Raw genomic sequence first — 24,108 nt, forward strand, 5'->3', positions numbered from 1 at the left:
GAATGTCTCGCGGCGTTTGGCAATTGTACAAGAAAATCCTGAAAGGTCTCCCCGTCCGAAATAGGGTTAATGTGTATATGAAGAGTTGCAGATGCCAAACATACCCAGATCTAAGACTGCAGTTCCCAGCGCCGCTGCAACGTTTTTAAAACAAACATACATAGGACATACAAACATGTTTATTTGCATCTGTTTTGGATAATAGCAACTCATGGCGCCATCACCCGCGATAACTGTTAGGATTTGAGATATATTTTTATTTAGGCCATTAGTTTGGCTGTAATGTTTATTAATATTAGTTGGGCGGAGTTTGGTAGTTTTTTATTTAACTTGTGGTATGTTGTGCTGATTGCGGGTTGTTCAAACCTTTCAAATGTAAGGACCTTATTGAACTCAACCCTACCCCTACACTACCCTACATACGACTGGACGCTTTCCAAGCCCACAAGCATCACGACGCCGAGATGGAATGTAGCCGAGAAATCACCCTCGCCATCTGCTCTAGAGCTAATTGTGTGTGTCGGCGTGTGGGGCGCCGCTTTGCCTATGGGGGTGCACTTCTAGTGGATGGGGGACGGGGGTGCACCTGCACCCCTTTCATATGGAAAGTTACTTCCCTGATTACAGCTCCCCGTATTGCACCTAATCAGGGAACGGCCAGCAAACGAAGGAACTATTTCTGGATGACAGGCGAATAACCGCTCACGCAAGGAGCGGAGCTCCGCCCCGTCCAAAGTGGCCAACAAAGCAGAGACAGAGGCAGCATCACATCTTCCATCAAAGAACTGGTTTCTGGCTTGGAAGATGAGCTCCATCTTTGCATCCGAGTCGGTGCTGTCAGGAATCAGCTGGTCTAATGGAGTGAGAGTAGTGAGACGACTAGCTATTGTATCAGAGCTGCCTGGTCTTCGTAGCATTTGCACCGATTCTTCTCGATCGGACTCTGAATTCTGTCCCTCCTGCGTATTACTTGAGGCATTGCTATGTAGCTAAGTCTTTGGCAGAGTTTCATTATCCATGCTTTGCAAACAGTGCCATAACAACTCAGTTATTTAATCACCAAGCTTCTTTGCAAGTTCCAATACAGTTGAATCGCACGCGATTTGAGTGCAAAAATCAAGAAAAGTGCCAACTTGTTCTCGTAAAATATTTTGAATATTGACCTAAAAAAATGAGTAATTTCCAGATAAAATAACAGCGAAATCAGTTTTCGCTTGCCAATAAAACTCACAGATATTGAAGCTCCATTATTAAAGGAACATTTTAGTATATGCCATTCTTGATAAAACTTCTTAGCCACGCAATACCAGCGCAAAATAAAGAGACACTGAAAACACGACCAATCACTCCGATTTACCATAGGAAAATACATAGAAAATGTATGTCTCAACTGCGCCAAATATACAGACAGTTATATACCTACATGTGACGTCATGATTAGCCCGACCAATCAGAAGCAAGTTGTTTTCAGCCACAAATAATTAATTTCTGAACTAACTAGGCATTTTTTTAACAAAGTGATTTTAAATTAAATCATTAAAAATTCTGAGCTTTTTTATTTTACCAAAACATACAGAGCATGCAGATAGGTCCCAACCCTATTGTGACGATTGGCCCAGTAGTTTCGGGGAGGGGGGGGGGGCTCTGGAGAGCCCCCCTCCCCCAGTCACTTGCGTTATGGAAAATACCCCAGTCATGCGCGGGTTAATTATTGGAGTGGTGGCTAAGGAAGCGGCAACAGCAATCACTGCACCAACTCGAGGTAAGAAATAAGTCATAAACTAATGGAATGCGTCACAGATGCTTTCCAACATACCCATCCCTGCCAGAGGTCGACTGGTGTAACGTGTGTTGTCTGGTCGTCATGGCGACTCCAGCATCCCTCCCATCGGCAGACGGGCCGCGCCGGAGTCACGGCCGCTCACTCGGCGAGGACTCCTGCAGCATGGAGGTCACCTCGCCGGCGCCAGCCGACGTCACGGCCTTCAGCGTCTGCCTGCAGCAGATGGCCGACATCGTCTGCGGCATGCGGGAGGAGCCGGCGAACGTCTCCAGGCTGGTGTGCACCGGCGGGGTGAGCGACCGCAGCGCGTCCGTCATCCACACGGTCCTGGTGGCGGTCACCGCTCTGATCGTCCCCGTCACTGTGGCTCTGAACATGTCCGTCGTTGTAACGGTGAGCGACAACCGCACCTTGCACACGGTCATTAACCTTCTGGTCAGCGTGCTCTGTCTCAACAACGTCCTGTGGACGGCGATCCCGGTCCTCATCGCCATCGCCCCGGACATCCAGGACGCCTCGCTGTGGGCAATCTTCTGGTTCATCATCATCGTCACGAGGACGACCATGTTCTCCACCATTGTGCTGATCACGCTGCTGCGGTACCTCGGCGTGGTGAAAAACCACAGCTACCCGATGGTCAGCTGCAACGTAGTGGCCTTCGTCGGAGTCGCAGTGGCTCCAGGACTTTTGAGATTAGCAATAGAAGAAGTGGACAAGCTAGCTGGTGGGCCGAGTGCTACCAGCTACCGAGAGGCAATAGCATGGACAAACGACGGTCACGCAATACTGGAAAACTTCGCCAAAACGAAAGTTAGAATTACACCGCTTAATCTAGTCATGACACTGTTTGAATACACTACAGGCTTTGCCATCGTGACGTTTTGTTATTGCGGCATCATACGAAAGGCGTTGAAGTCCAGAAACCGCCTGAAGCGAAGCAGACAAACATCGCAAGAGCATGGAGCACAGCTTTGTCAGGTTCAGGCCCACAGCTTGGATCAGGTAACCTCCACAGCATCTGCACTTTCGACTATTAGCAGCAGGAACCTCAGACAGAGGGTGGCCGGGAGTCACCGCCCGAGCAATGCAGGGCGCCAGCGGCCGGGGAAGCCGACCTCCCTCAGCGTTATCGCGGAGGTGGAGGCTGAGGTGCCCACGATCTCAGACTCATTCCCCACAACGGAACCGACGGCTCCCGTTCATCCATCGGTCAGCGACAGTGACCTCGTTACCGATCGGAAAGACAGCGACAGCGGCAATGAAGATCGGATGAGGATCATATCCTCAGGTGACTCTAGCGCCTCGCCAATCTTCATAATCGTTCGTCCGCTGCGGCAAGAAGGCAGTGCTTGGCAGGGACAAAGCATTCAGCAGAGCTCTGAACATGAGGAGGGAGACAGCGTCCCGACGAGCTCCGGATTGCAAAGAGAAGGCAGTATCCAGCCGAGCTCTGGACAGGAAGAAGACAGCATCCAGCCGAGCTCCGGGAAGGAAGGAGATTTCGTGCCGCAGGGTTTGGGTCAGGAAGGATCGGACGCCGTCCTGCCGGACTCCGGGCTGGGAGGAGGGGACAGCGTCCCGCCGAACTGCGGCGGCAGTCCAGGCGGGCCGACCGCTGCCGCCATGCCGCTGCCGGCCCCATCACGGCGACACCACCCGAGGAGAGCGGACATCCCCGCCACCTTCTCCATGGTGGCGTGCCTCGTGCTCTTCCTGGTCACCCTCACGCCGCCTGTCTCCGCGCCCTGGCTCTTCCCAGTCAAACAGTGCGTGATGCCCTTCAACCGCTTCCTGTTCTTTCTGTTCGGCACCATCAGCAGGGGAGCGGCAGCGGTCCTCAGTCCAATCGTGTTTGTGGTGTTCAGTGTTGACTTTCGTCGAGCGTTCGCACGAACGCGCAAAAGACTGAAGCAGAAGTGCACGTGAAGCCGTCCTCTTGGCGTCCCACTTCCGGACTCGATCGAGAGTGCACGGCAATGAACCGCTATCTTGAGCAACTCGAGATGATACATGCATTTTGGGTAGATATCAAGCCATTTACGGCCTTTTTACCATGCTCTTATTAGCCATTTTACTATAAATAACATCGCAAAGGGCCTCTGCGGCTTTCATCCTCTGTGGTGTTGGATCGACGCAGTGAGCTGAAAATCGCAAAGTAATATGCTGATAGGCGAAAGGTCATGTAAAGCTAGGCGCCAGCTGGGCTATCTAAGTAGAGGTTTTTCGATTGTGTCCGCCGTCCGCATCATGATTAGAGACATGCTCGTATATGATGCTGACGATATACATGTGGAAGCATTTAGTTAATACGTTTATTTTTCATGAGCAGAATAATTCGAAATTCGAATGAAATTTATCTTTCTCGACAAAGCTCCATCATAACCAATGCTCACTGGACTCATCGTTTTTGTCTTTTTTTTACATACTCGCCAGCTGAAGGAGGGGGTGAGGGTGGGGTGGAAGGGGGCCCACCATTGGCGTTTCGTTCCTAATTGAGGTATAGAGCATTGTGAAAAAACGAGAGTGTGCGACGCTACGAGACGCAGCGAGTGGTACCGGATTCTCAAGTCTCAGGTCAACCGTTGCAGTGACTTCTGAGGTTAGGTCAAGTGTCCGAAGGTAAGGAATCGATTTTAGGGGGGAATAGCTTCGCCAAGTATTGGTAGTTGTGCCGTGATTTTGCACCATGGCGCTTGTTATACTAAATCATGTAGAACGACAGTTTTTTTGGATGAGGTCAACCTGGTGTATTAATTTCACAGGTCTCGAAGGTGGTTAAATGAGTTATATCGCATATCATCCGATTCAGCAGATCTTCCGAGTCCATTGGTGCTTTTCTTGACAGTCGCTGGCAAAATTCCATCGGGGTTATTGACGAAAAACTCCGATGACCTTCGTGCCGTCACACAAACACAAACCCATAGGTTGCACCGCTCGCTTGCAGGCCTGTGCTGGAGGAGCGGGTCAGAGCCTCATCAGGCGGCGCTTGTTCGTTATCGACAGGCGGGGAGCACGGAGAAGTTTTTCACCTTCCGGATGTTTCTGTGATCCCATTCCTGATCTGTCGCCTCTCCCTTCCATCAGTCAGACTAGCGCAAATACAGAGCTGTTTGTTCCGATGGGAGGAGCGCGGGTAAGCCTGATGCATGATTTGTGGCCTGTTTTCGTGCGTTTTTTCTGTGGGAAATCAGCAGGATGAAACCCACGGACCACCCTCTATAGTATCTGTGTGTGTGTCCAACAACGGATGAGGAAGGATTACCTGGGTGTGGCTGAGGCGAGGGCAGACGGGGAGGGGAGGGGGGGGGGGGGTGACCACTCGTGGGACATCTCGTCCGCACTGACAAATTGTCCGTCCGCACATACAGCCGAGGCTCGGCAGATACCGCAGACCGGAACCGTCCGTCGGCGGCCCGTTGGTATCGGCTGGCATTGAGACCACTATTTTGCATTATGTAAGCCAAAAAATGGATCGGGGTGGAAAGGGGAGCCGCTGAAGGAGGGGGAGGGGTAAGCACCCGATTGACCGGTGCTTACCTCTGTCCAGGGACTGTCGCATGTGTTAGCTAAAAATCGGGCATAAAATCAGACGCTGTTTTCGTGAGAATATAGCCCCGAATCACTTTCGCACCGTCTTTGCTAGCGCGTAGGAGCATTGGAAAATCGGCGTTTAGCGCAGCTAGGAGCTTTTTCCAATCGTATACGAGCGAAAAATTTTGTGGTACCATGACTTCTCTGTTTGGCCCTCTAGGGGCAATGAACCAGCGCGCGGCCGCTGCGCAGCCAAGACGTCCGTCGCGGTCACGTGACTTAGGCTAGGGGACGCGCGCCCGCGATAACGTTGTGTCCCATTTCTGCCTGGTCTGTCTGGCGACACACGCGTTGCCGTCCGCCTCCCCGCCGCCGCCATGTCATGTTATTCGCTTGTCGCGTGTTATACCTCATCGGACTGTCACCTCACCCAAAGACGCTGTCGTCTTTGCTAGCGCGTAGGAGCATTGGAAAATGGGCAATCTTCATGGAACACTATATTTCTACTGAATTGGTTACCGCTTCACTTGAGACACCAAGTGGTAATACTCTATCCACCTATCTTACAATCATGTCCACTCGCCTGTTGCTATGTAAGTACATACCTACGTCTCTGTGCTTGAGCCGAATGAGTGGCCGGCTCCGCTCGGCGGCCACGTTAAAAACACCCACGGCGCTGGCCGCGGCCAGAGACGACTTCAATGGACACAATTACGAAATTTCTTCATTCGATTTCCATGGTCGCGGGACGCACTATGGGACCTTTATCCGGCCCACCGTGGCTGCCTCGTTCATAAATCAAATGTCACTGGCTCTTTCTTCGCTCCAATGGAGGAATCCAAAACAAAATGATATGGTGAGCGCGCGGCGGCCGGTCGGGGCGGCGTATTTGGTGCGCGACGGGGGACGGGACGGCGGGGAGCCCCACCCAGCCGGACTGTGAACGGGAAAGGGTGGAGGGAGCTGCATCCTGAATGACCGCAGCCCAATCTGTCTGCTATTAGAAGCGCGGATAGAAGGGTTTCGAAGCATCGTGCAACGGCTAAATATCGTGAAAGCATGTAAGCATATATCCTGTAAGTAATAGTGCAATATATCGCGTAACCGTCTACAGAGCTAACTTGCAGTAGCTCCACGGTTCGAGCGAATATCTTTGAAGGTAAATTAAACGAGGCATATCCAGGAACCAACCCAATGGGAGCTTGTAAGGTAAACGCATCGCGGATTTCGAGCGAGAGCGCCTGCGGCCAGTATACGGTCTGTAGCTATTCCGTGTAACTGTTCAGCGAATGGCTCCCCAGATAGCATCGCCTCCACTCTTCCGCCCGATCCCGAGCTGATTAGAAAAGCCGTGGGCATATGAATATTCATGAATGCAGTGTCAGAAGCTGTTCACAGGTCATCAGCCTGGCCAGTAGCTGCAGGCCTCGCTGCTCGTGCTGATGTGCTGCAGCTCCGTAAAAAGCGTGCCCATGTGATTGGTTGCAGCGTTCCGGAGCAGAAGCTCCTTTGCCCGTGGCTGGAAAAAAATAGGTGGAAAACTGCCTCAGTCGTAATTTGAGCCCTTCATGAAATTTGCCGTTGGTTGTAATATAACGTACAAACGGCTTGGTAAAGAAATTGTGAATGCACCCATGTGATGCCATATACTATGATTGAATGCAGTAAAATGTAGTTCAAAACAAGCGAAAACCTATACACAAGTGACGCAACATACGCCCTCCGAATCTAATAAAACCACCCATTTCTAGAGGTTGTAGTTTCTTAGGGCGCAAAAAACACACTGATGGTAAAAAAAGTAATGCTAAGCTCTATGAAATCGGTCGCAAGGTGCAGAATGAACACCATCATCAGACTAAGCACATTTTCACGTACTTCTCACCACACATTTTCATACCCTGCATTCAATTCGGATATAAAATAAGTAAGCAACAAATAAGTAAGCTAATTGTTAGGGTTTAAAAATTTGACTAGAAACACCCAATTCACTTACATCATTTGGTACACGGGGTAAAATATACACGTACAGGTCACCCGTCACCGGGTCAGTTGCAACATTGCAAATACAGGCACATTGTAATATTAAATGTGCATTTTGACAGATTGAATCGAGCATGGTTGGCATAATCGCAATTAGAGGCAAGGCGAAATCCTTTTCCGACAATATGAACATCATTACCTTGTTAAAAACAAAAGTGGAATGGAATGATTTGCAAGACATGTTCTTGATCGCGATTTGAATCGCAGTGTTCACTAGTGCAGCTCAATAAGTGAAAATTTTCCGCCACACCACCGCAATTCTCATAGGCCTAACATATTTTACCAGCTTTTCGCTTTTCCTTTGGGTTTTGATATGGAAATAATAAACAAAAAAGCGAGATATATCGAGACGCTTAATAAACAGAAAAGCGAGATATATCGAGACGCTAACACCCTGTGCGTTACCGGCTATCAACATGCCGAAGCGGGAGAGGGTTAACCCATGGTCTAGGCGGGATCATTTATCACAGACACAGCCGTTGTCTTGGTGTTTTCCCCAGTGCGTGGGCGAACCTAGTACCTACCCCGGTTCAGGCGTGACATGAAGACGCCCCTCACAGTCCCGCCATATCGGGGAGATTCCCCCATGGCTGGGATCAGCGGGCCGAGATGGCAGGACAGGCGCGAGATATCGGCCCCAAATACTGATAAATGATCTCCAACGAGGCGACGGAAGTGGAATGGGTGAGTGGGAGTCGGTACTAACCTGGGGAAATACTGGGGAAAGGGTGGGGACCACAACCCACGGCCCACACGCCATGAGCAAATATTTGCGGACCGCCTTTAACTTACGCTGTACCGTGTAACCTCCCTAAAAAGTACCTATACCTCACTTAAGTATATTTGCATCAGGCATTAGTCGAATGCCTCTCTCACATGCAAAAAGTTTTTGTATGCATAATCAATATTAATTTAGAAACGTGTCAGTATATGAAGTCCGGCAAACCTAAACAGAACGGATTTAAAGCGCAACCGCCATAGATGCACCTGCCTTTGTATTGCCTCCAATAGGTATGTCCGATAATATTTCTCTTATGACTTTTACGGTAAATTTTCTCTGTATCATACATTTGAAATGAACATAGCACGGCGCTTTAATTCCACCCGTACCTAGGTTTTATTCGAAGTGTCTTTCATGTGCATGCTATCTGACACTTAGGCATCTACCCTATCTGGTGGAAGGATGGGCTCAGTGCTCACGTTTTCCTTCCGTTGAGGGCCCAGGCCAATATAGGCATTAGTCGCTAGTCTCCGCCGCCCGGTCGGACAACCCGCTGACAGGGTCAGCCACCGTTTGACCCGGCCACTCAGTGATCGGACACAGCCTGGTTATGCTAATCACGAACAATCGGCCTCCGGCGCGCCTCCAGCCGCCAACTCGCAAATTACGTGATCTCCCGTATGAAGCGCTTTTAATTTTCCTCTGTGCCCGGTGTAAATAACGCGCGCCCGGCCGGTCAGGGGCTATTACATCTTCTGCGGCCCGACAGCGGCGAGCAACGATCGCCGATGGGCCATACATTTCAAATTACAAGCGCGAGCGGCTGCCGTCTGCCGGCGGCGGCCGCGCGGAGCAGGGCCGCAGTCCGCCCGGCGCGCGGAGCGGGCCTCCCAGCCTGTCCGCAGTCCGCGCGGAGGCCGCAGTCCGCGCAGACGGGCGGACGCTGCCGCAACCGATGGACTGCACCACGTATAACTGGGCTCGGGTCGGACAGTGCCAGAATCATAATGAAAGCTGCCAGCATGCTCCTTGAAACGGGATCGGCTAATGATGCCCGCAATTTTCAGCGTACTCGTACTAATCACGCCACATATTAGGACACGTGTTATTTGATCGCAAGGCTGCGATGAGTGACTGCGAGGCGAGTGTTGCAAAGGTCTAACCGCACACCGGCTGAACGATGTTGCGGTCATTCAAATACCTACATACATTATTATTTATATCACAGCATTCTCTGTATATTATTTTCCATCTGCACTTTGAATATACGCATAATACCTACCTACATCTCTGCACCATTTTCAGTCACTTTTATCCGCCGTATCAGCAGGTGAAGCTAAACATACATTGCACATTTTCGACCAGCGGCAACTCCTCGGCACACGAGGCCATGTGCTACTGCCACGATACTCTCTTATCGTCCAGACGGTAAACTCTGCCACCAAGCAGCACTGGAGCCGCCTGCATCAGCAGTTTATCGAGACACGGTGGCTGCAGCTCTGTAAACAACTGTAGCCCTCCTGACGGTGCCCGGGGTATGCAAGACGTTATACAGCGGAGCGGACGATGGATTTTATCAGCACGGCGGATTGGCAGGTCGAGTCCGCCAGACTCCGGTATAGGCGTGGGCAGATTGCGAGCTGCGTTCGGCCCGACACCGAGTACCGCCCAGGCCTGACGCGATCCTATACTGGCCGCTACCTCATTCTTCAGGGTAATGGCACGCGATTAGCATGTCTGCGCAACGCATAACAGCAATGTATGCATATGTATGTGGGCGTAGTTGCTATCAGATGACGCTGCTATAGTAGGGGCATCTATGACCGTGTAGTAGGGGATTGCGCTTTAGGTGTTGGGGAGCTTACTGAGTCTTGTTCAGGCCTGATTACGCCTAACATTAGCGGTTTACACTCAGAGCAGTTGTCGTAATGGGTGACTTAAACGTCTGGATTTGTAGCCCTGACTTCAGCCAAGTGTCATTAAAATGACGGAGAGCTGTAGATAGGATGGTGACCGCCATAATTGGTGGTATCTGATGTTGCGAGATACTTTATTACAGCTGCGTTTCATTAGGGGGACTTTCATGTGATGTACGAACGAGAATGCACATATCCCTACCCTGACTGCTTCAGAGCAGCTGAAGAGCAGTTGCCTGGTATTTACAGTGGTCAGCTCTATTGAACATTTAAGAGAAAAACTGCACTCATCTGCTTAATTATATTTTTGACGAAGCTTCAGATCAGATCGGCGTAAAGTTACATCCTGAATATGTGTAGTAGTGTCCTTTATATGCAATGTGTAGGTTACTCGATAGTGAGTTATGTAGTGCCGATTGTCGCGTTTTTCATGTCATTCAATGTCTGACCCAGCTCTCGGCATGCGTTGCAGCTGGTCAGAAGCGCAGAATTTTCGCCAGAAGCTGGACAGTGACTGGTCTTTTAGCGGTGCCGGCACGCTGGCCTGTGAGGCCCACCGTTCCAATCCTGGAAGGAGGTTGCTCCTGCTGGGCGCTCATCAGGCAGCGCTCGAGATGGTCAGATTACGTCGCTGCCCGGCCAGTGAGCACGCGAGTAGTTAGCAGTTCGGCGGAGACGCGGTGGTCTGACTGCAGCCGGAGGCCGGTCGACCTCAGCCGGCGGACAGGGCGGGTCCGAGCCGCCGCCGCCGGGCACGGTTCGGGGGTGTCCGGGGGTGCGACCGATGCCTCTGACTCCTCCGTGCTGCCCGGGATGACCGCGTGTCCCGGGTGACGGACTGTGATGGACGCCGCGCTGCCCGCTCGTCGGTCGGCGCCCGTACCCAGCCACCACCGGACAGGTATGCGGAACCTGACCGGCCGGCCGGCGCCCCCGGCGGCGCGGCGAACAGCGTTTTCTCGCGCAGGATTTGGTAGCTGACCCACAGTTGCGGGATATGCCGGCGGCCGACCAGCTTTCAGCATCACTGCCCGTGTCGGCGCCGAGAGCTCAGCGCCTGTTATTAACGCTAGTTGCTGGGTATTAATGGTAATTAAAATGGGAAACTTGTGGCATGTCCATTCGGGTGAGCAGCTAAGGTATTTTGAAGAAGTGGGAAACTTGGCGCTTTTTTAAAATAAAATAATTACAAAACTACGCATCAAGTCCACTTCAACAGTCGAGTCTCACCACTATGATATTGTTGGTGTTCACCTATTACAGACAGCATTAAAGTGACCATCCCACCTTAACCCTCGCCGGCCGAGGGGGGGGGGGCGGGTGCCGCCCCCCCCCCCCATAGGGTTTTTTCGCGATAGCTCCGAACACGCTGGCGATAGAGAGCTGAAACTTGGCATACCTGACCTTTGATCCAAGCCGCATCTTTTGACACCAACCGCATTTTTGGGTCAGGTCAGGTCACTGACCTATGACGTCATAAGTGAACCTCTGCACGGTCTTCAGATGTCGCAACTTCGCAACGCCCTCACTGCCAGAGGAGATGTCACAGGGAAATGAAACTTGGAGGATCTAGTATCCATTATGAGTCCCACAACTTGTATATCTCGGATTTTTCCTAAAGGTCATATGAGGTCAGGTCATTTTCGTGACCTCACCATTATAAGTCAATGGGGAAAAATGAAAACTGCTATTCTGGCGCCGGGAACGATCTCCAACTATCTCAAGCACACAGAATCGTGATTTTATGCACTCCTTGCAAGGTTAGATGCGTCACTTTTGCAATGATGACCTTGCGTGACGTCATTTATGACGTCATCAAGGTCATATTAGTTTTTCGTCAATAACTCTTGATCAAATTGAGCTAGCGAGTCGGGAAAGCCACCAATGGACTCAGGAAGACCTGCCGAATCGAATGATATGCGACATGACCTCTTTCGACCAACTTCGTGACCTGGGGGTGCTGACCTGACCTTGACCTGAGGTCAACACCCCAAGTTGACCTGACCCGGACAAAAAGTATATCATTCGACGCGCCTGAGCGAGACGAACACGATGCTGCCAAAATCGGCGCTCTGCGGCCGTTTTTTGCGAAGTTATTCACCAAAAACTGAACCGTACCTTGGGGCACTTGACCTGACCTCAGAGGTCACCGGTTGACCTAGGACCTTAAAATCGGGTACCAATCTCTGCGTCTCGTAACGGCGCACACGCTCGTTTTTTTCCGCGACGCGCTAGCTCCACCAGGGGCGAAACGGCGAGGGGGGGGGTCGTACCCGCCCCCCCCCCCCCTCGGCCGGCGCGTGTGTAGAAAACCAATAGGTCCGGCGAGGGTTAACATTTGTTTTGAGTTGGGATAGCCAAATTGGTGGTCATAGCCTGCAGGTTTGGGCACTCACAACATCGAAAAATGCTTTAATTCGGAGATATGGAATTTCAAACTTGCAGTTTTCGGATTCTAAGGGGCTAATGCATTGGAATGTCCCCTTAGAATTTGTGACGTCAGTGGAGATCTAACGATTTTAAATCTTTGACTAAAACGTTTGGTAGCACGCGGTGGTATACGCTGCTTTCCGCGCAACAAGTGCCGCACTTTCAAATAAAGTCGCTTGGAACAGTGGAGATCCCAAAAAGTAAACAAAAGTAAAAGTCTAATATCTTGAAAATCGGTGAATATTTTTCGATGAAATTTGGTAGATGTTCGTTTTTGCTCTTTCTGAACCGAGCGACATCACTTTCATGCCAATTCATTAACTTTTTTGAAGGTGGGAGGGTCCCTTTAACCTGTGCCTCGTAGGGCTATTGCCAGGCCCATACCACCTAGGGGAGCGTTTCGTCCGCCCCCGCCCTAAGATCTCGGAAAGTTTCCGACCGATTTTCAAAATTCAAGCGGTGCTCGAAAGCTCCAACGAAGAACTATCTTATGACTCATTTTCATTGACCTAAGTGCAACGGATGGCGTCGCAAATCAGGTCCATTGTCACATTTCTGATCGTTTACAGGCCTTCTAAGAAATGTGTTCTAACATTGAGTGAAAGACATGTTATCGAAAATCATCCAGAGCAATATTTGTCTAAAACATATTTTGCTAAATGAGGTCACCGATACCAGATTAGGTCACAGAGGTCAGGTCACTAATGGTCATAATGGTCAGGTCAAAAAAGTTCTAATTTCAAAATTGATATTTTTACGTAAAAGGCATATTGAATCCATGCAACTCGTCACTGGGAATCCAATGGTGTTCTTAGTTTTGAGCTACGTGGTCTAGAACGAATAAAAATGGAATTCGAAGAATTTGATGCCATCAATTTTGAGTAGTTTTTTTGCCATACGTATGCCATACCCTGGCGTCTCACCCCACTTACCCCAAAGCCACGGTCTGCCCAGATGCACGCTGAACGATAAATGAAAGCTTTATCGACAAATAATGCTGACAGGACTCATTTCCGCTGCATTTCCTTTATGTGCAAACGCAACATTTTCCTAAATCGCGTTCAATATGTCCACCCATAACTGGCTTATGGCTAAGTGATTTTCCGACCACAAATCTAAAGAGAATGCTAGCTTAAGTTTTCATTTCTACCGGCTCTGATGTCGTTAACCCGCGCATGACTGGGGTATTTTCCATAACGCGAGTGACTGGGGGGGGGCTCTCCAGAGCCCCCCCCCTCCTTTCTCCGAAACTACTGGGCCGATCGTGAAAATTCAAACGGCGTCTGATAGCCCTGGAAAAACTGTCGAACGAAACCTATTTTTATTGACCTCGAGGTCACCGATGACGTCACAGGTCAGGTCAAAGTAAAAATTATCGACATTTTTGCTAGTTCACAATCTAGGCTCTGACAGCCGGACCGCCGGTCCGATCAGGCTCATTTTTGGTTTACGCACTCCTTGACGGATGCCTTAGATACCCTGAGGGTACCGAACTTTTATTTCGAATTTTTAAGGTCAAGGCCAGGTCATCCTAGGTCACGAAAATTGTATATCACGTATCGGTCACGTGACGCATGTTTTATGGTCCATTTTACTCGTAGATTTCGAAAATAGTGTCGTCTGTGTCATTTGAGGTCATTGTCAGCTGAATTTACCGGAGGTCAGGTCACTTTCAGGTCAGAAAAGGTCAAATTTTGAAAATGTAATTTTTCAACAAAAAAGGTGCCCATCAGATGCACTTTGAGCTCAGGAACACGATGGTGCCATTTATATTGCTGTACGACGTCAAAAATGTACTGAAAAATGGATTTGAAAAAAAACATAAAATTGTAAAATTTTGACAATAAAGCGAATAACTTGGCTATTTTTGAAGACATTGGGCTAAAACTTGCAAAGGTAGTTCATCAGTGTGTGTTCTATCACATATATTCCGGTTTTTGTGAACAGTCAAAAACGTTTTAAATAAAAAAAATATATTTTTGTAATTGTAAATGCATATTTTTCAAAATTTTCAATATTTCGAAAATTCGGGATAGCGGTTTGATAGCTACGTGTATTTGCAGTCCACTCATGCAAAGAAAATGGATCTAGGCTTAAAACTGAGCTGCTGAGAGCGTTTGCCGTAATTCAGTATTTTGCATGAAAATCGGCCGACATGACGTCACTCTGACGTAATTTCCGGCCAAACTATGGTAGCTAGAAAGTTGAAATTTTAACACAAGGTGTCAAATTGATGTCTCTGAGGGTACCGCAAGTTTCGTGTTGATCCGTCAAACGGTTTAGAAAATATTGCTGAAAAACGGGAGGGGGCTCTGTAGAGCCCCCCCCCCCCCCGTCATGCGCGGATTAATAACTGGCAAAGGCAGTAACAGACGTGCTCTAAGCACATGGCTCCCAAACGGTCACCGTCTGTCGGTAGACATTCCAGAGGCGCTCATCCCTGAGACAGGCGGTGCCGCCGCCTCTTCTCGTCTGCGAGTCGGCCCGGTTCACGTCTCCGACACAGACCCACGGCAGGTTCCGGCTGGTGGAGACCGCCCACTTACTGTGGTCCTTGTTGGAGACAAAGTCGAACGCCTCGCTGGCCGTGGCGACCGTGACTTTGCGCACGTTCTCCACCGTGTAGCGGCCGGAACAGTAGGACGGCATCGTGGCCCGCCACGTCTCGGCGTACAGACTGGTCTCCAGCGCCGGAGCCACCAGGACGCTGTACAGGTCGCGGCCGTAGTTGCGGCTCTTGGCGAAGGTGGCGAACTCGCTGCCGTGGATGCTGAAGATAGACTCGACGCTGGAGGTCTCTTCAAGTTGAGTATGTTCATGGAGCCCAGTGAAATGATCTCGGTGGCTAGGGAAGTATGGTCCACCTGCGTTTTCCCTCGCCTGTTTCGGCCGGCACAGAATGTCAGAATCCTTGGAATCGTAGCAGTAGGGCTCGTTGAGACTCACTTGTTTATTCACCTTCGTCAGCTCGCTGGTGGGGAACGTGATGCAGAGAAGGCTCTGGCCGTGGGTGTACCCATTGCTGGGGTAGCTGTATTCCTTGCTCTTCCGCGGCGCTGGAGGAAACCTGGGCACACTGTGGATCATCCAGAAGCCTTGGCTTCCTTCGAAGGCCACCACTCCCTTGGTGTGGCCCTCGGTGCCCGACGTGGTACCGTCCGGCCACTGGTCGTTGTAGAAGACGTACTGGAGACCTGCCCGCTCGGGCTGATCATACACGTCCGCCAGCGTCAGGCCAGGGTGCGACTGCGGGGTGTCGATGGACACCTCCGACATGGTCCACTGGCCTACCGTCGAGGCCGACGAGAAGTGCACGTACGCCGAGCCCTTGCGGACGAAGCCTGTAGCGCTGGTCAGGATGGGTAGCTTGTACAGCACGTACCAGTCGACCAGCTTGTTGTTCTGGTCCCTGCAGCCGAGCGGGGAGCCGGCGGAGGAGCGGCGCGCTTGACGCTCCTCGTCCAGCTCCTGGCCCAGCTGGGGGAGCTGCTGGCCGGTCTCCTGAAGGCGGCCGTCCACCCGCTGTAGGCCGCCACCCAGTGTCTCCTCTGTGCGCTGCGTCAGCTCGGTGATCTGACCGCCGGCCGTCCGCAGGTCGGTCAGCGGCTCCGTCAGCGCCGCGCCGCCGCTGTCACCGCACGCGCTGCGCGTCTGGTTGTGCTCGGCCGCCTGGGAGCCCGCCAGGCCGGACACGGACTCGGCCACGGCGGCCACACGCTGTGTCAGACCATCACGGAGATTGACCAGCGCGTCAGCCGCGCTCTCTTGCACCGTCACCACGCTACCCAGCTTGGAGAGCGCAGCGGAGGAGGTCTCCGAGAGAGCCTCCATTCGCTGCAGCGCGTCGGCAGCCTGGTCCGAAACGGCCCCTTCGCCGGCACCGAGTACATCCAGGCGCGACTCCAGGTCTCCCACGGCCTCTTCCCAGTTGCCCAGACGCTGCACGTGTCGCTGTATGCTACCCAGCATCCTGTTGACGGCAAACAGCTTTTCCGTAAGCACATCTTCCACTTGCTGTCGATCCCTTTGACCACTAACGAAGGCCTCTGTCGGAGCGCAGAAAACACCAAGCAGCAGCAGCAGTAGCGACACTGACGGTAGCCTCAGAGATCGTGAAGCGTAGCGCCTCATAGTGGCAGCGCTGCCGGGTCGCACACAGGTCACCGGCGGGTCTGGGACCACACTGTGCAGAAGCGCCGACGGGGCGCAGCGGCTCGACGGGTAGTTTGTTTATGAACCTGACGAGCTGGCATTGCTCGCCATGAAATGTCAGATATCGGTGCAGAGATGTCACAGACCGATGGGATTCCCCCTTGTCAACGCTAGATACTGCGCAGATAAATGTATATTGGAATTTTACTGTAGACATTATAAGGGGAGGGAGGGGGGCATTTATAATAATTTTCAACTTACTGAGTTGCATGTTAAACAATGTAGAATGATAAGCTTTGAAAAGTGTTATCAAATGTTGTAGCTTTTTCAAATCAGCAAATAGGAACAGTAAGCCATCCTGTCGCACATATTTATGAACCGTAGAACAATCAAAGGACCGAGGACGTGAAGCTTCTATCGGATGATATCGACTGTGCCACCAGGTGCACATTCTACGGAGCATGCCGAATTCGAATTTAAAAATCCGTTCTGAACGCGCATGGCTATTTCTGTCGCCAGCCAGCTAAGACGGCGCCCCGGGCCGTTGGGGGTGGCATGCCGTGACCGCTCGGCCGCGCCGGAAGCTCGTCGTTTCCGGTCGGCCGGCGCGCGTGGCCGGTGTCGGCGCGTCGCGTGTCATTAGTGGCGGCGGCCGGGCGGCACGGCCGCGCCGGGAAGGAGCTGTGATTGATAGGGGCCGGCCCGCCGCGCGTCACCGAGCCTGATTGGCGCCGGCGGACCGTCACCGAGGCGCACCGTCACCGAGGACCGTCACCGGCCGAGGTCAGGTCGGGTGGCGGACGGCCGCCGTGACGGCGCGCGTGACGTCCTGTGACGGCACGCGTGACGCGGGTGTCGATGACCAGAGCTCCAGGAGAGGAGCTCAGCAGGTGTTCAGTGGCACGAGACGGCGGAGCAGCCGCTGAAGCAGTCCTGCAAAGCAATTTTGTTCTGACTCTGAAATTTATAAGTTCGGCAGCTTCAGATTGCAACCACTAATTATCCAGGTGTGGCAATGCGCTTTTAGTTTATCGATGCAAGGCCAACGGTTGGCTCTTTATCAAACTGCAGGCTAGTTGCGAAGCAGCTGTGGCGTGTGACGGTACAGGCATGCCGGCAATAGAAAAGACCATGAAGACTGAAAAAGAGGTGCACACTTGGGCAGCTGTTGTCGGAATGCGACGGGATCCTTTCAGGGGAGCAGGGTCTAGCTTGGGCCAAAACTGTGTCGTACAGAGCGGCCTTTTATCCTGCGCTGGAGCACCCACACTTTCCACGCACCGAGTGTTTCGAGGCTGCGGCACCGCCAATGAGCGAGTTCCGGGGCGGCGCTTTAACCGTCTTCCTGTGCCTGCCCCTCGATGGGCAGCTGAAATCGGCGCTAGCAGGTGGAGCGGAAGTGAGGGAGATACGGCCCGTCTAGCACGCGCAACAGGCTAGCCGAGCCACCCGTCTGCCACCGGGGAGCGCAGCACAAACAGACGCGCACCCAGGCGGCTCCCCTGGGAAACCCCGCGGACCGCGACCGGACCAGCGCTCAGGGACCACACCGCGGACCGCTGCCGAACCAGTGCGGACCGCGGCCGGACCGGCGCGGACCGCGGCCAGACTGGCGCTTAGATAACCGCATCCGGGCTGGGAGAACGGTCTGAGACGGTCCAGGCACGGCACCGCCGCGAGTTCTTTGGGTGGTCCGAAACTGCTGTTCAATGGCCCGATTCCTGTAGGATCTGTCGTGGCTAGGCGTTTCATCCAGCATGCTCAATGCACAGTGACAGTGTGGCATGCACATTGCACGTCACAGTCTCATTCATTAGTGCTTGTATTGGAAGATGCACGCCACATTGTTTATGTATAGTGTACGCTATAAAATGTATGTAAGTACACCTTACACGGCAGGAAGGCGGCACGGGAGTGTTTTGTCAGCATAGGGAAAGAGGTGAACGGTGAAGAGGTGAGTGAGAGCTCACATGTGGCTACAGCATTCTCATCAGGTGCAAAAATATTACATTTTTGAAACCAAAAACGACACGGAACATGAAAAGCTGGAACACCGAGATGAAGGAAGAAACAGAAAAAGCAGATCATTATCAGAAACATGCATTTTGCAATGGACATATAATAATGGATACCGAAGAGTGGCATAGTCTAAAAAAGGCAGTGACGATTGTTCACAAATCAACTGAGATATGTTTAGCTTCATAAGCGGAGAAGTGCAAAGTCACTTAGTACCTAATCATTATGGCTATGCTTAGACTTCATTATTACATTAAAGGTAGTGTGCCACCTTTGAAAGATTTCCCATTTCATTTTTCCTAGGATAAGAAGCTTCTGTTTTTACCTAATATCGCAAAAAAATCAAAAATGGGCCTGGAATAGTCTAAAAGTTTCGCCTAAAAGTTTATCGGTTTTTCGATATGTATAACAACTGTAGTGGGCTGACCTGCAAACAGACGTCGGCAACAATCGCGAATGCGGCGCACATGTGACAATAAGCAAAGGTCATTATAGAGTTACGACGTACGGGAATGAGTTATCAGCTGTCTAATCGTAGACAACACAATGTCGAGCCTTAAAGGGACTATCCCACCTTCTAAAATGTTGTTAAAACCAGTTAAATTGTGCCCGACTTTATAGATTGGATGACCAGGAACACGGTTCTGGCATTTATTTTTCATTAAACATCTTAGGTTTCCCATATTCCAAACACAAACTTTCAAATATGTGACGTCACAGCCCAAAATTACCTCCTTCACCAGGCCACATTACTGTCATAAAGCTGATTCTTTTTACTCTGTAGGCACCACAACAAAGTTCAGACCAAGTTTTAAGCGATTTTTCAACGAACAAACCCATTTAAATCAGAATGACTAAACGAGGTGACGTCACACTAACGGTCGCTCCATGTTGAAGATAGGGCCTTGCACAAGGCCCATTTTCAAATGAAGGGAACGAATTTCTTCAACACCAAGAGGCCGCGGGGGTTGCAACCTAGATAGATAGTGGTTTCTGAACCTCGCCGCAAACTTGGCTATCTCAACTCAAACCCCATGCTAAAGGTGGGATAGTCCCTTTAAACTGTAAGCCTGTATTGGTATTGTTTCTTTTATTTGGCTGTCGAACATTATTTATGGTTTGAAATATGATTTTATGTAAAATAATTGATATGAAATTTGAAAAAGCCGTCTCTTAAGTTATGACCCCATTTCACCACACGCAAGTGGCAGAAATGACAATGATCAGCTGACGCATTTTTCTTGGCCGAAGTCAGAGCGCGCGGCCCGACGCACCACCACCGCACCACAAAGTATGAGCAGAAGCCGCGCCCAAAGCCAGGGCCCCGGTAACGTGAGGTAGCCGAGTCGGGGCAGCGTGCGCTGACCCAAGCCGGGGCCCTGGCTTTGGGCGCGGTCTACCGCACCACCTAACAGGCGTGTTCGAAACCGCAGGAGATGATGATGAACGGGTTTATCGAAACTTGATTGGATGAGCATATCGGTAATAGCGATTTCAGTGTGTGCATTTATTGTTCATAGTGGTGTGAAATGTGGTTGGGGTACGACCGACAACCCTTCGGGGCGAATTTCGCACTGGGGTATTCAAAATTTGAAGAATTTAAGACGTTTCCATGAGTTTTGAAGGTATGGATAAGTTCTAAAAATCCGGTTCTCCTTATCTGGGCAACTCCATACGGTCCATGAAAGCTGGCACACTACCGTTAAATTTCTTTCATTGCTTGCCTCATTTTCATTTGATTGTATTTTTTTCCCAGTTGATTCTCCTGATCCCAAGTTTTATAAAACCCATTTATTTCGAGTTAAAAGTTTCAGAAGACGCCCACGTCACCTAATGGCTATATTTTACAGACTTTTACATAGCATTAGTAAAAATATAGGTAGCCGCAGACGGCTATCAAACGGATGCATTTTAAACGATAGCTAGTATTAGGCGGCGATTACAAATGATTATCGCACACAAACTTTTTCAAATCATATCCGGCGTGAATACAAAATTACACGCGTAGTGCGAGCCGCCGCCGTCGGCGCGCGTTCAGCCGGGACAAGTAAATTACAGCAGTCCGCCGGGCCGTCCCATTTCGGGCGGCGCGAGTAGTGCATGGAATGCCGCGGCGCGCGCCCGGTGGCAGGGCGCCGGCGGAGCCCGGTCGGCTGTCGGGCGGCCGACAGCCTCCGACAGCAGTCGCTGTGATCTGCAGCGGTACCGGCCGAGCCCGGGTCACAGCGACCGACAGCCGTGCCGAGAGGGAAGGACAGCCGGACACGCCTCATCCCAACCGAGAGCTACCCCGCGCGCGGCCCGTCCGAAACCCGAACACACCGACACACACAGAACAACACCATTGAAGGGATCCCAACCTGAAAAGAAATTCCGATCGTCCCCCTCGAGAGGCTAATCGCCATGTGAATCCTTTATCTCTGCGCCGCGCCGATACACCTGCGCGCGGCGCCGGGCCGCTCCAATAGCGATTATCCGCCTCATCACGGAATGACTGCCCGTTCTGGTGCGGCCGGCGGCCCGCTGACAGCACGGTCAGAAGAGTGGCCGCCGGGGCGCGTGGCGGCGCGCTGGCAATCGCCGCCGATCGGCCGCGCCGGTCACGTGACCGGCCGTGCAACAGCGCCGGCCAATCGGTGCCCTGATTGAAACCATTGTCGCTCGGCGCGCCGGCTACATGGTAATGACGCGGCCGGGGCGGCGCCGGCGGCCGCCCCGGCCGCGTGTTGACGCCGAAATTCTGCCGCGTGGTTTTGATTAATGGTCGAGATGGCCGCGGACGGCTAACTAAAGCCGAACGGGGACCTCCTGCGAGCATGGGCGCCTTGCATGGAAACTGGCCGTCACGCCGCCGCTCACGGGCCTGCCGACAGGCGCCGACCGGCTGTAGAGACACTCCGAGACGAAGAGACGACTTTTGAGACCTCGTACAGCAGATCTTAGCGCCTACAGATCTGCCCATAGGCACTGCATGCCGGTAGCGGATGTCTCAATCAGGCAACGGCAATTGGTGAATGGTCGTCTTCTGGGCTGCCAGCGGCGTGACTAGCAAACTCTGAGTAGCTGGGAATAAAACTGGGTAGCCGTATAGGTAAGTGAAATACCACTATTGGTATACTCATTACGTCCTGAGCGCGGAGCTCACTACGCACCGGGAGAAGTGCTATTTTAACCCGCGCACCGACGGGGGTCTGCGCCAACTTAGTACCGACGGGGGGGGGGCGGATGACCGCCCCCCCTAAGATCTCGAGAACGAAGCAAGATAGCGACAAGCGGTAAACGGCATCGGATACGCACGGTCAAGATCTACAATTTTTACTAAGGTCATTTTCAGGTCAGGTCAAAGATGACGTCACAGGGGTCGAAAAAGTCAAAATGGCGGCGCTAAATATGGAGAGAGTTTTTCTCGAATAACTTTCGAATTAGTCAAGATAGGAACAAACTAAGGGCATCATCGTGATCCTCTCGTCAATCCGCATCGAATGATATATATGTTGACCTCGAAAGGTCAAGGTCAAAGGTTGACCTCAGGTCACGTGACCTCGAGGTCATCATGTATATCATTCGATGCGTCTTGACGAGCTGAACACAATGAGACCATCCACGCGTCTGTATCTTGTTCCTGTACGGAGTTATTGGCCAAAAACCTTTGGTGACCTTTGATGACGTCACATGACCTCACAGCTGCCCCAGTGGCGGATCCAGGGGGGGCAAAATGGGCATTTGCCCCCCCCCCCCAAACGGCATGATTTTAACATTACGCCTATGGACGATGCATGGAAAGAATCGATAAATTTTTTATGGTTTGCCCCCCCCAAACCTCTGAGCTGGATCCTCTGAGCTGCCCAACAGCAAAACAGACCTCAAGGTAGTGAAGGTTGACCGTATATGAAGTCATGTATGGTATATGGGGCCATTCCGACCCGTTTTAGTGGTAAAAACAGGGAGTTGATTTTTCCCCCATTGACTTATAATGGGGAGGTCGCGAAATTGACCTGACCTTAGGTCACCGATATCAAAATTCCGAGATAAACAAATTGTAGCTACTAATGACCTAATAACATCCTGCGACTTTCAAAGGCCTCCGACATCTACTGTAGCTCTGGCACGGTGACAAAGTTGCAAAAAAGTGACTTGAGGTTGGGTCATTCAAAGTGACCTGGTGACCTGACCTGGAAAGGTAGGAGGTTCAAACTTGCACACCATGTGTAAAATTGATAAGGGAATAGTCATACCAAATTTCGCGGCGCTACGCGCCGCGGTTTTCCCGCTATTCGCGAAAAACCTCAGGGGGGGCGGATATCCGCCCCCCCGTCGGTGCGCGGGTTAAATTCGGCTCAACTTGAAGTCTGAAGACGGCAAACTGCATGCAGATACGGAAGGAATACGCATATACCCTGCCGACTCAGAGGCAGTCCCGGCGACTTCTGTGCAACCCCCTCCCCCCGCCCTGCCGGCGGGGTTCCGAGTGATGGACAGGGCAGGGATCAGACCCATTAGTGCTGCTATACCGGCTGCAGATCTACAGTCCAGAAACAGCAGACGGCAGCAGCTGACTGTCCGATGAAATATGAAAGATAAAGTTCCGACAGCCTCCGAGAAACACCACAGCGCAGTTGCTTATAAAAACGAAGCCTGTATGGATTGATGTCATCTCAGAGAAGGAGAACGGTGACCTGCCAATGCGTCCATTAGCCATGAAATTAGCCGCGCTACGTCTCCTGGCTTTCTCAAACTCCGCTGATTTTTTTCTGACCTCTCCCCCGCGGCAAGACTGTTTGTAACCCTGCATTGGTATGCACATACTGCACAGTTGGATAGTTGGATAGAGAGAGAGAGAGAGAGAGAGAGAGAGAGAGAGAGAGAGAGAGAGAGAGAGAGAGAGAGAGAGAGAGAGAGAGAGAGAGAGAGAGAGAGAGAGAGAGAGAGAGAGAGAGAGAGAGAGAGAGAGAGGAGAGAGAGAGAGAGAGAGAGAGAGAGAGAGAGAGAGAGAGAGAGAGAGAGAGAGGAGAGAGAGAGAGAGAGAGAGAGAGAGAGAGAGAGAGAGAGAGAGAGAGAGAGAGAGAGAGAGAGAGAGAGAGAGAGAGAGAGAGAGAGAGAGAGAGAGAGAGAGAGAGAGAGAGAGAGAGAGAGAGAGAGAGAGAGAGAGAGAGAGAGAGAGAGAGAGAGAGAGAGAGAGAGAGAGAGAGAGAGAGAGAGAGAGAGAGAGAGAGAGAGAGAGAGAGAGAGAGAGAGAGAGAGAGAGAGAGAGAGAGAGAGAGAGAGAGAGAGAGAGAGAGAGGAGAGAGAGAGAGAGGGAGAGATAGGGAGAGGAAGAGGGAGAGTGGGGTGAGTAGGCAAGAGGCGCCATTGAGTTTCACGAAAAAGGGAAATCAGTGATTTGATCTTCACAACTTCCATTGCTGGATTTCCTTACCATTTCTAAAAATTGCGTTAGGGATTGCTCGCTGCATTCTGCTTTTGTGATGACAACTGTTCAACAAGCCAAACCGAAATAATTGATTTCCCTCACTCGCTAT

The 24,108-nt window shown here is 51.4% G+C and overlaps 2 protein-coding genes across 2 annotated transcripts in view; both read right to left on the bottom strand.

The window, feature by feature from the left end:
• Positions 1 to 24,108, bottom strand: part of LOC122386508 (protein Dr1-like) — a 90,315-nt gene that overhangs the window by 52,577 nt on the left and 13,630 nt on the right. The gene's annotated exons all lie outside the window — the stretch shown is intronic.
• LOC122386507 (plancitoxin-1-like) lies at positions 13,390 to 16,608 on the bottom strand. The gene is made up of 2 exons (XM_043375771.1): positions 14,772 to 16,608; positions 13,390 to 13,589 (listed from the first exon to the last, which is right to left on the bottom strand). Exon 1 carries the CDS (start codon positions 16,550 to 16,552, stop codon positions 14,801 to 14,803), a length of 1,752 nt encoding a protein of 583 aa, XP_043231706.1. The 5' UTR covers positions 16,553 to 16,608; the 3' UTR covers positions 13,390 to 13,589; positions 14,772 to 14,800.

The sequence above is a fragment of the Amphibalanus amphitrite genome, unplaced genomic scaffold (genome assembly GCF_019059575.1).
Source record: "Amphibalanus amphitrite isolate SeventyFive unplaced genomic scaffold, NRLGWU_Aamphi_draft 000254F_arrow, whole genome shotgun sequence".
Taxonomy (NCBI): domain Eukaryota; kingdom Metazoa; phylum Arthropoda; class Thecostraca; order Balanomorpha; family Balanidae; genus Amphibalanus; species Amphibalanus amphitrite.

Excerpts from the sequence above, each read along its gene's own strand:
- LOC122386507 (XM_043375771.1), bottom strand. The coding sequence starts at position 16,552 with ATGAGGCGCTACGCTTCACGATCTCTGAGGCTACCGTCAGTGTCGCTA.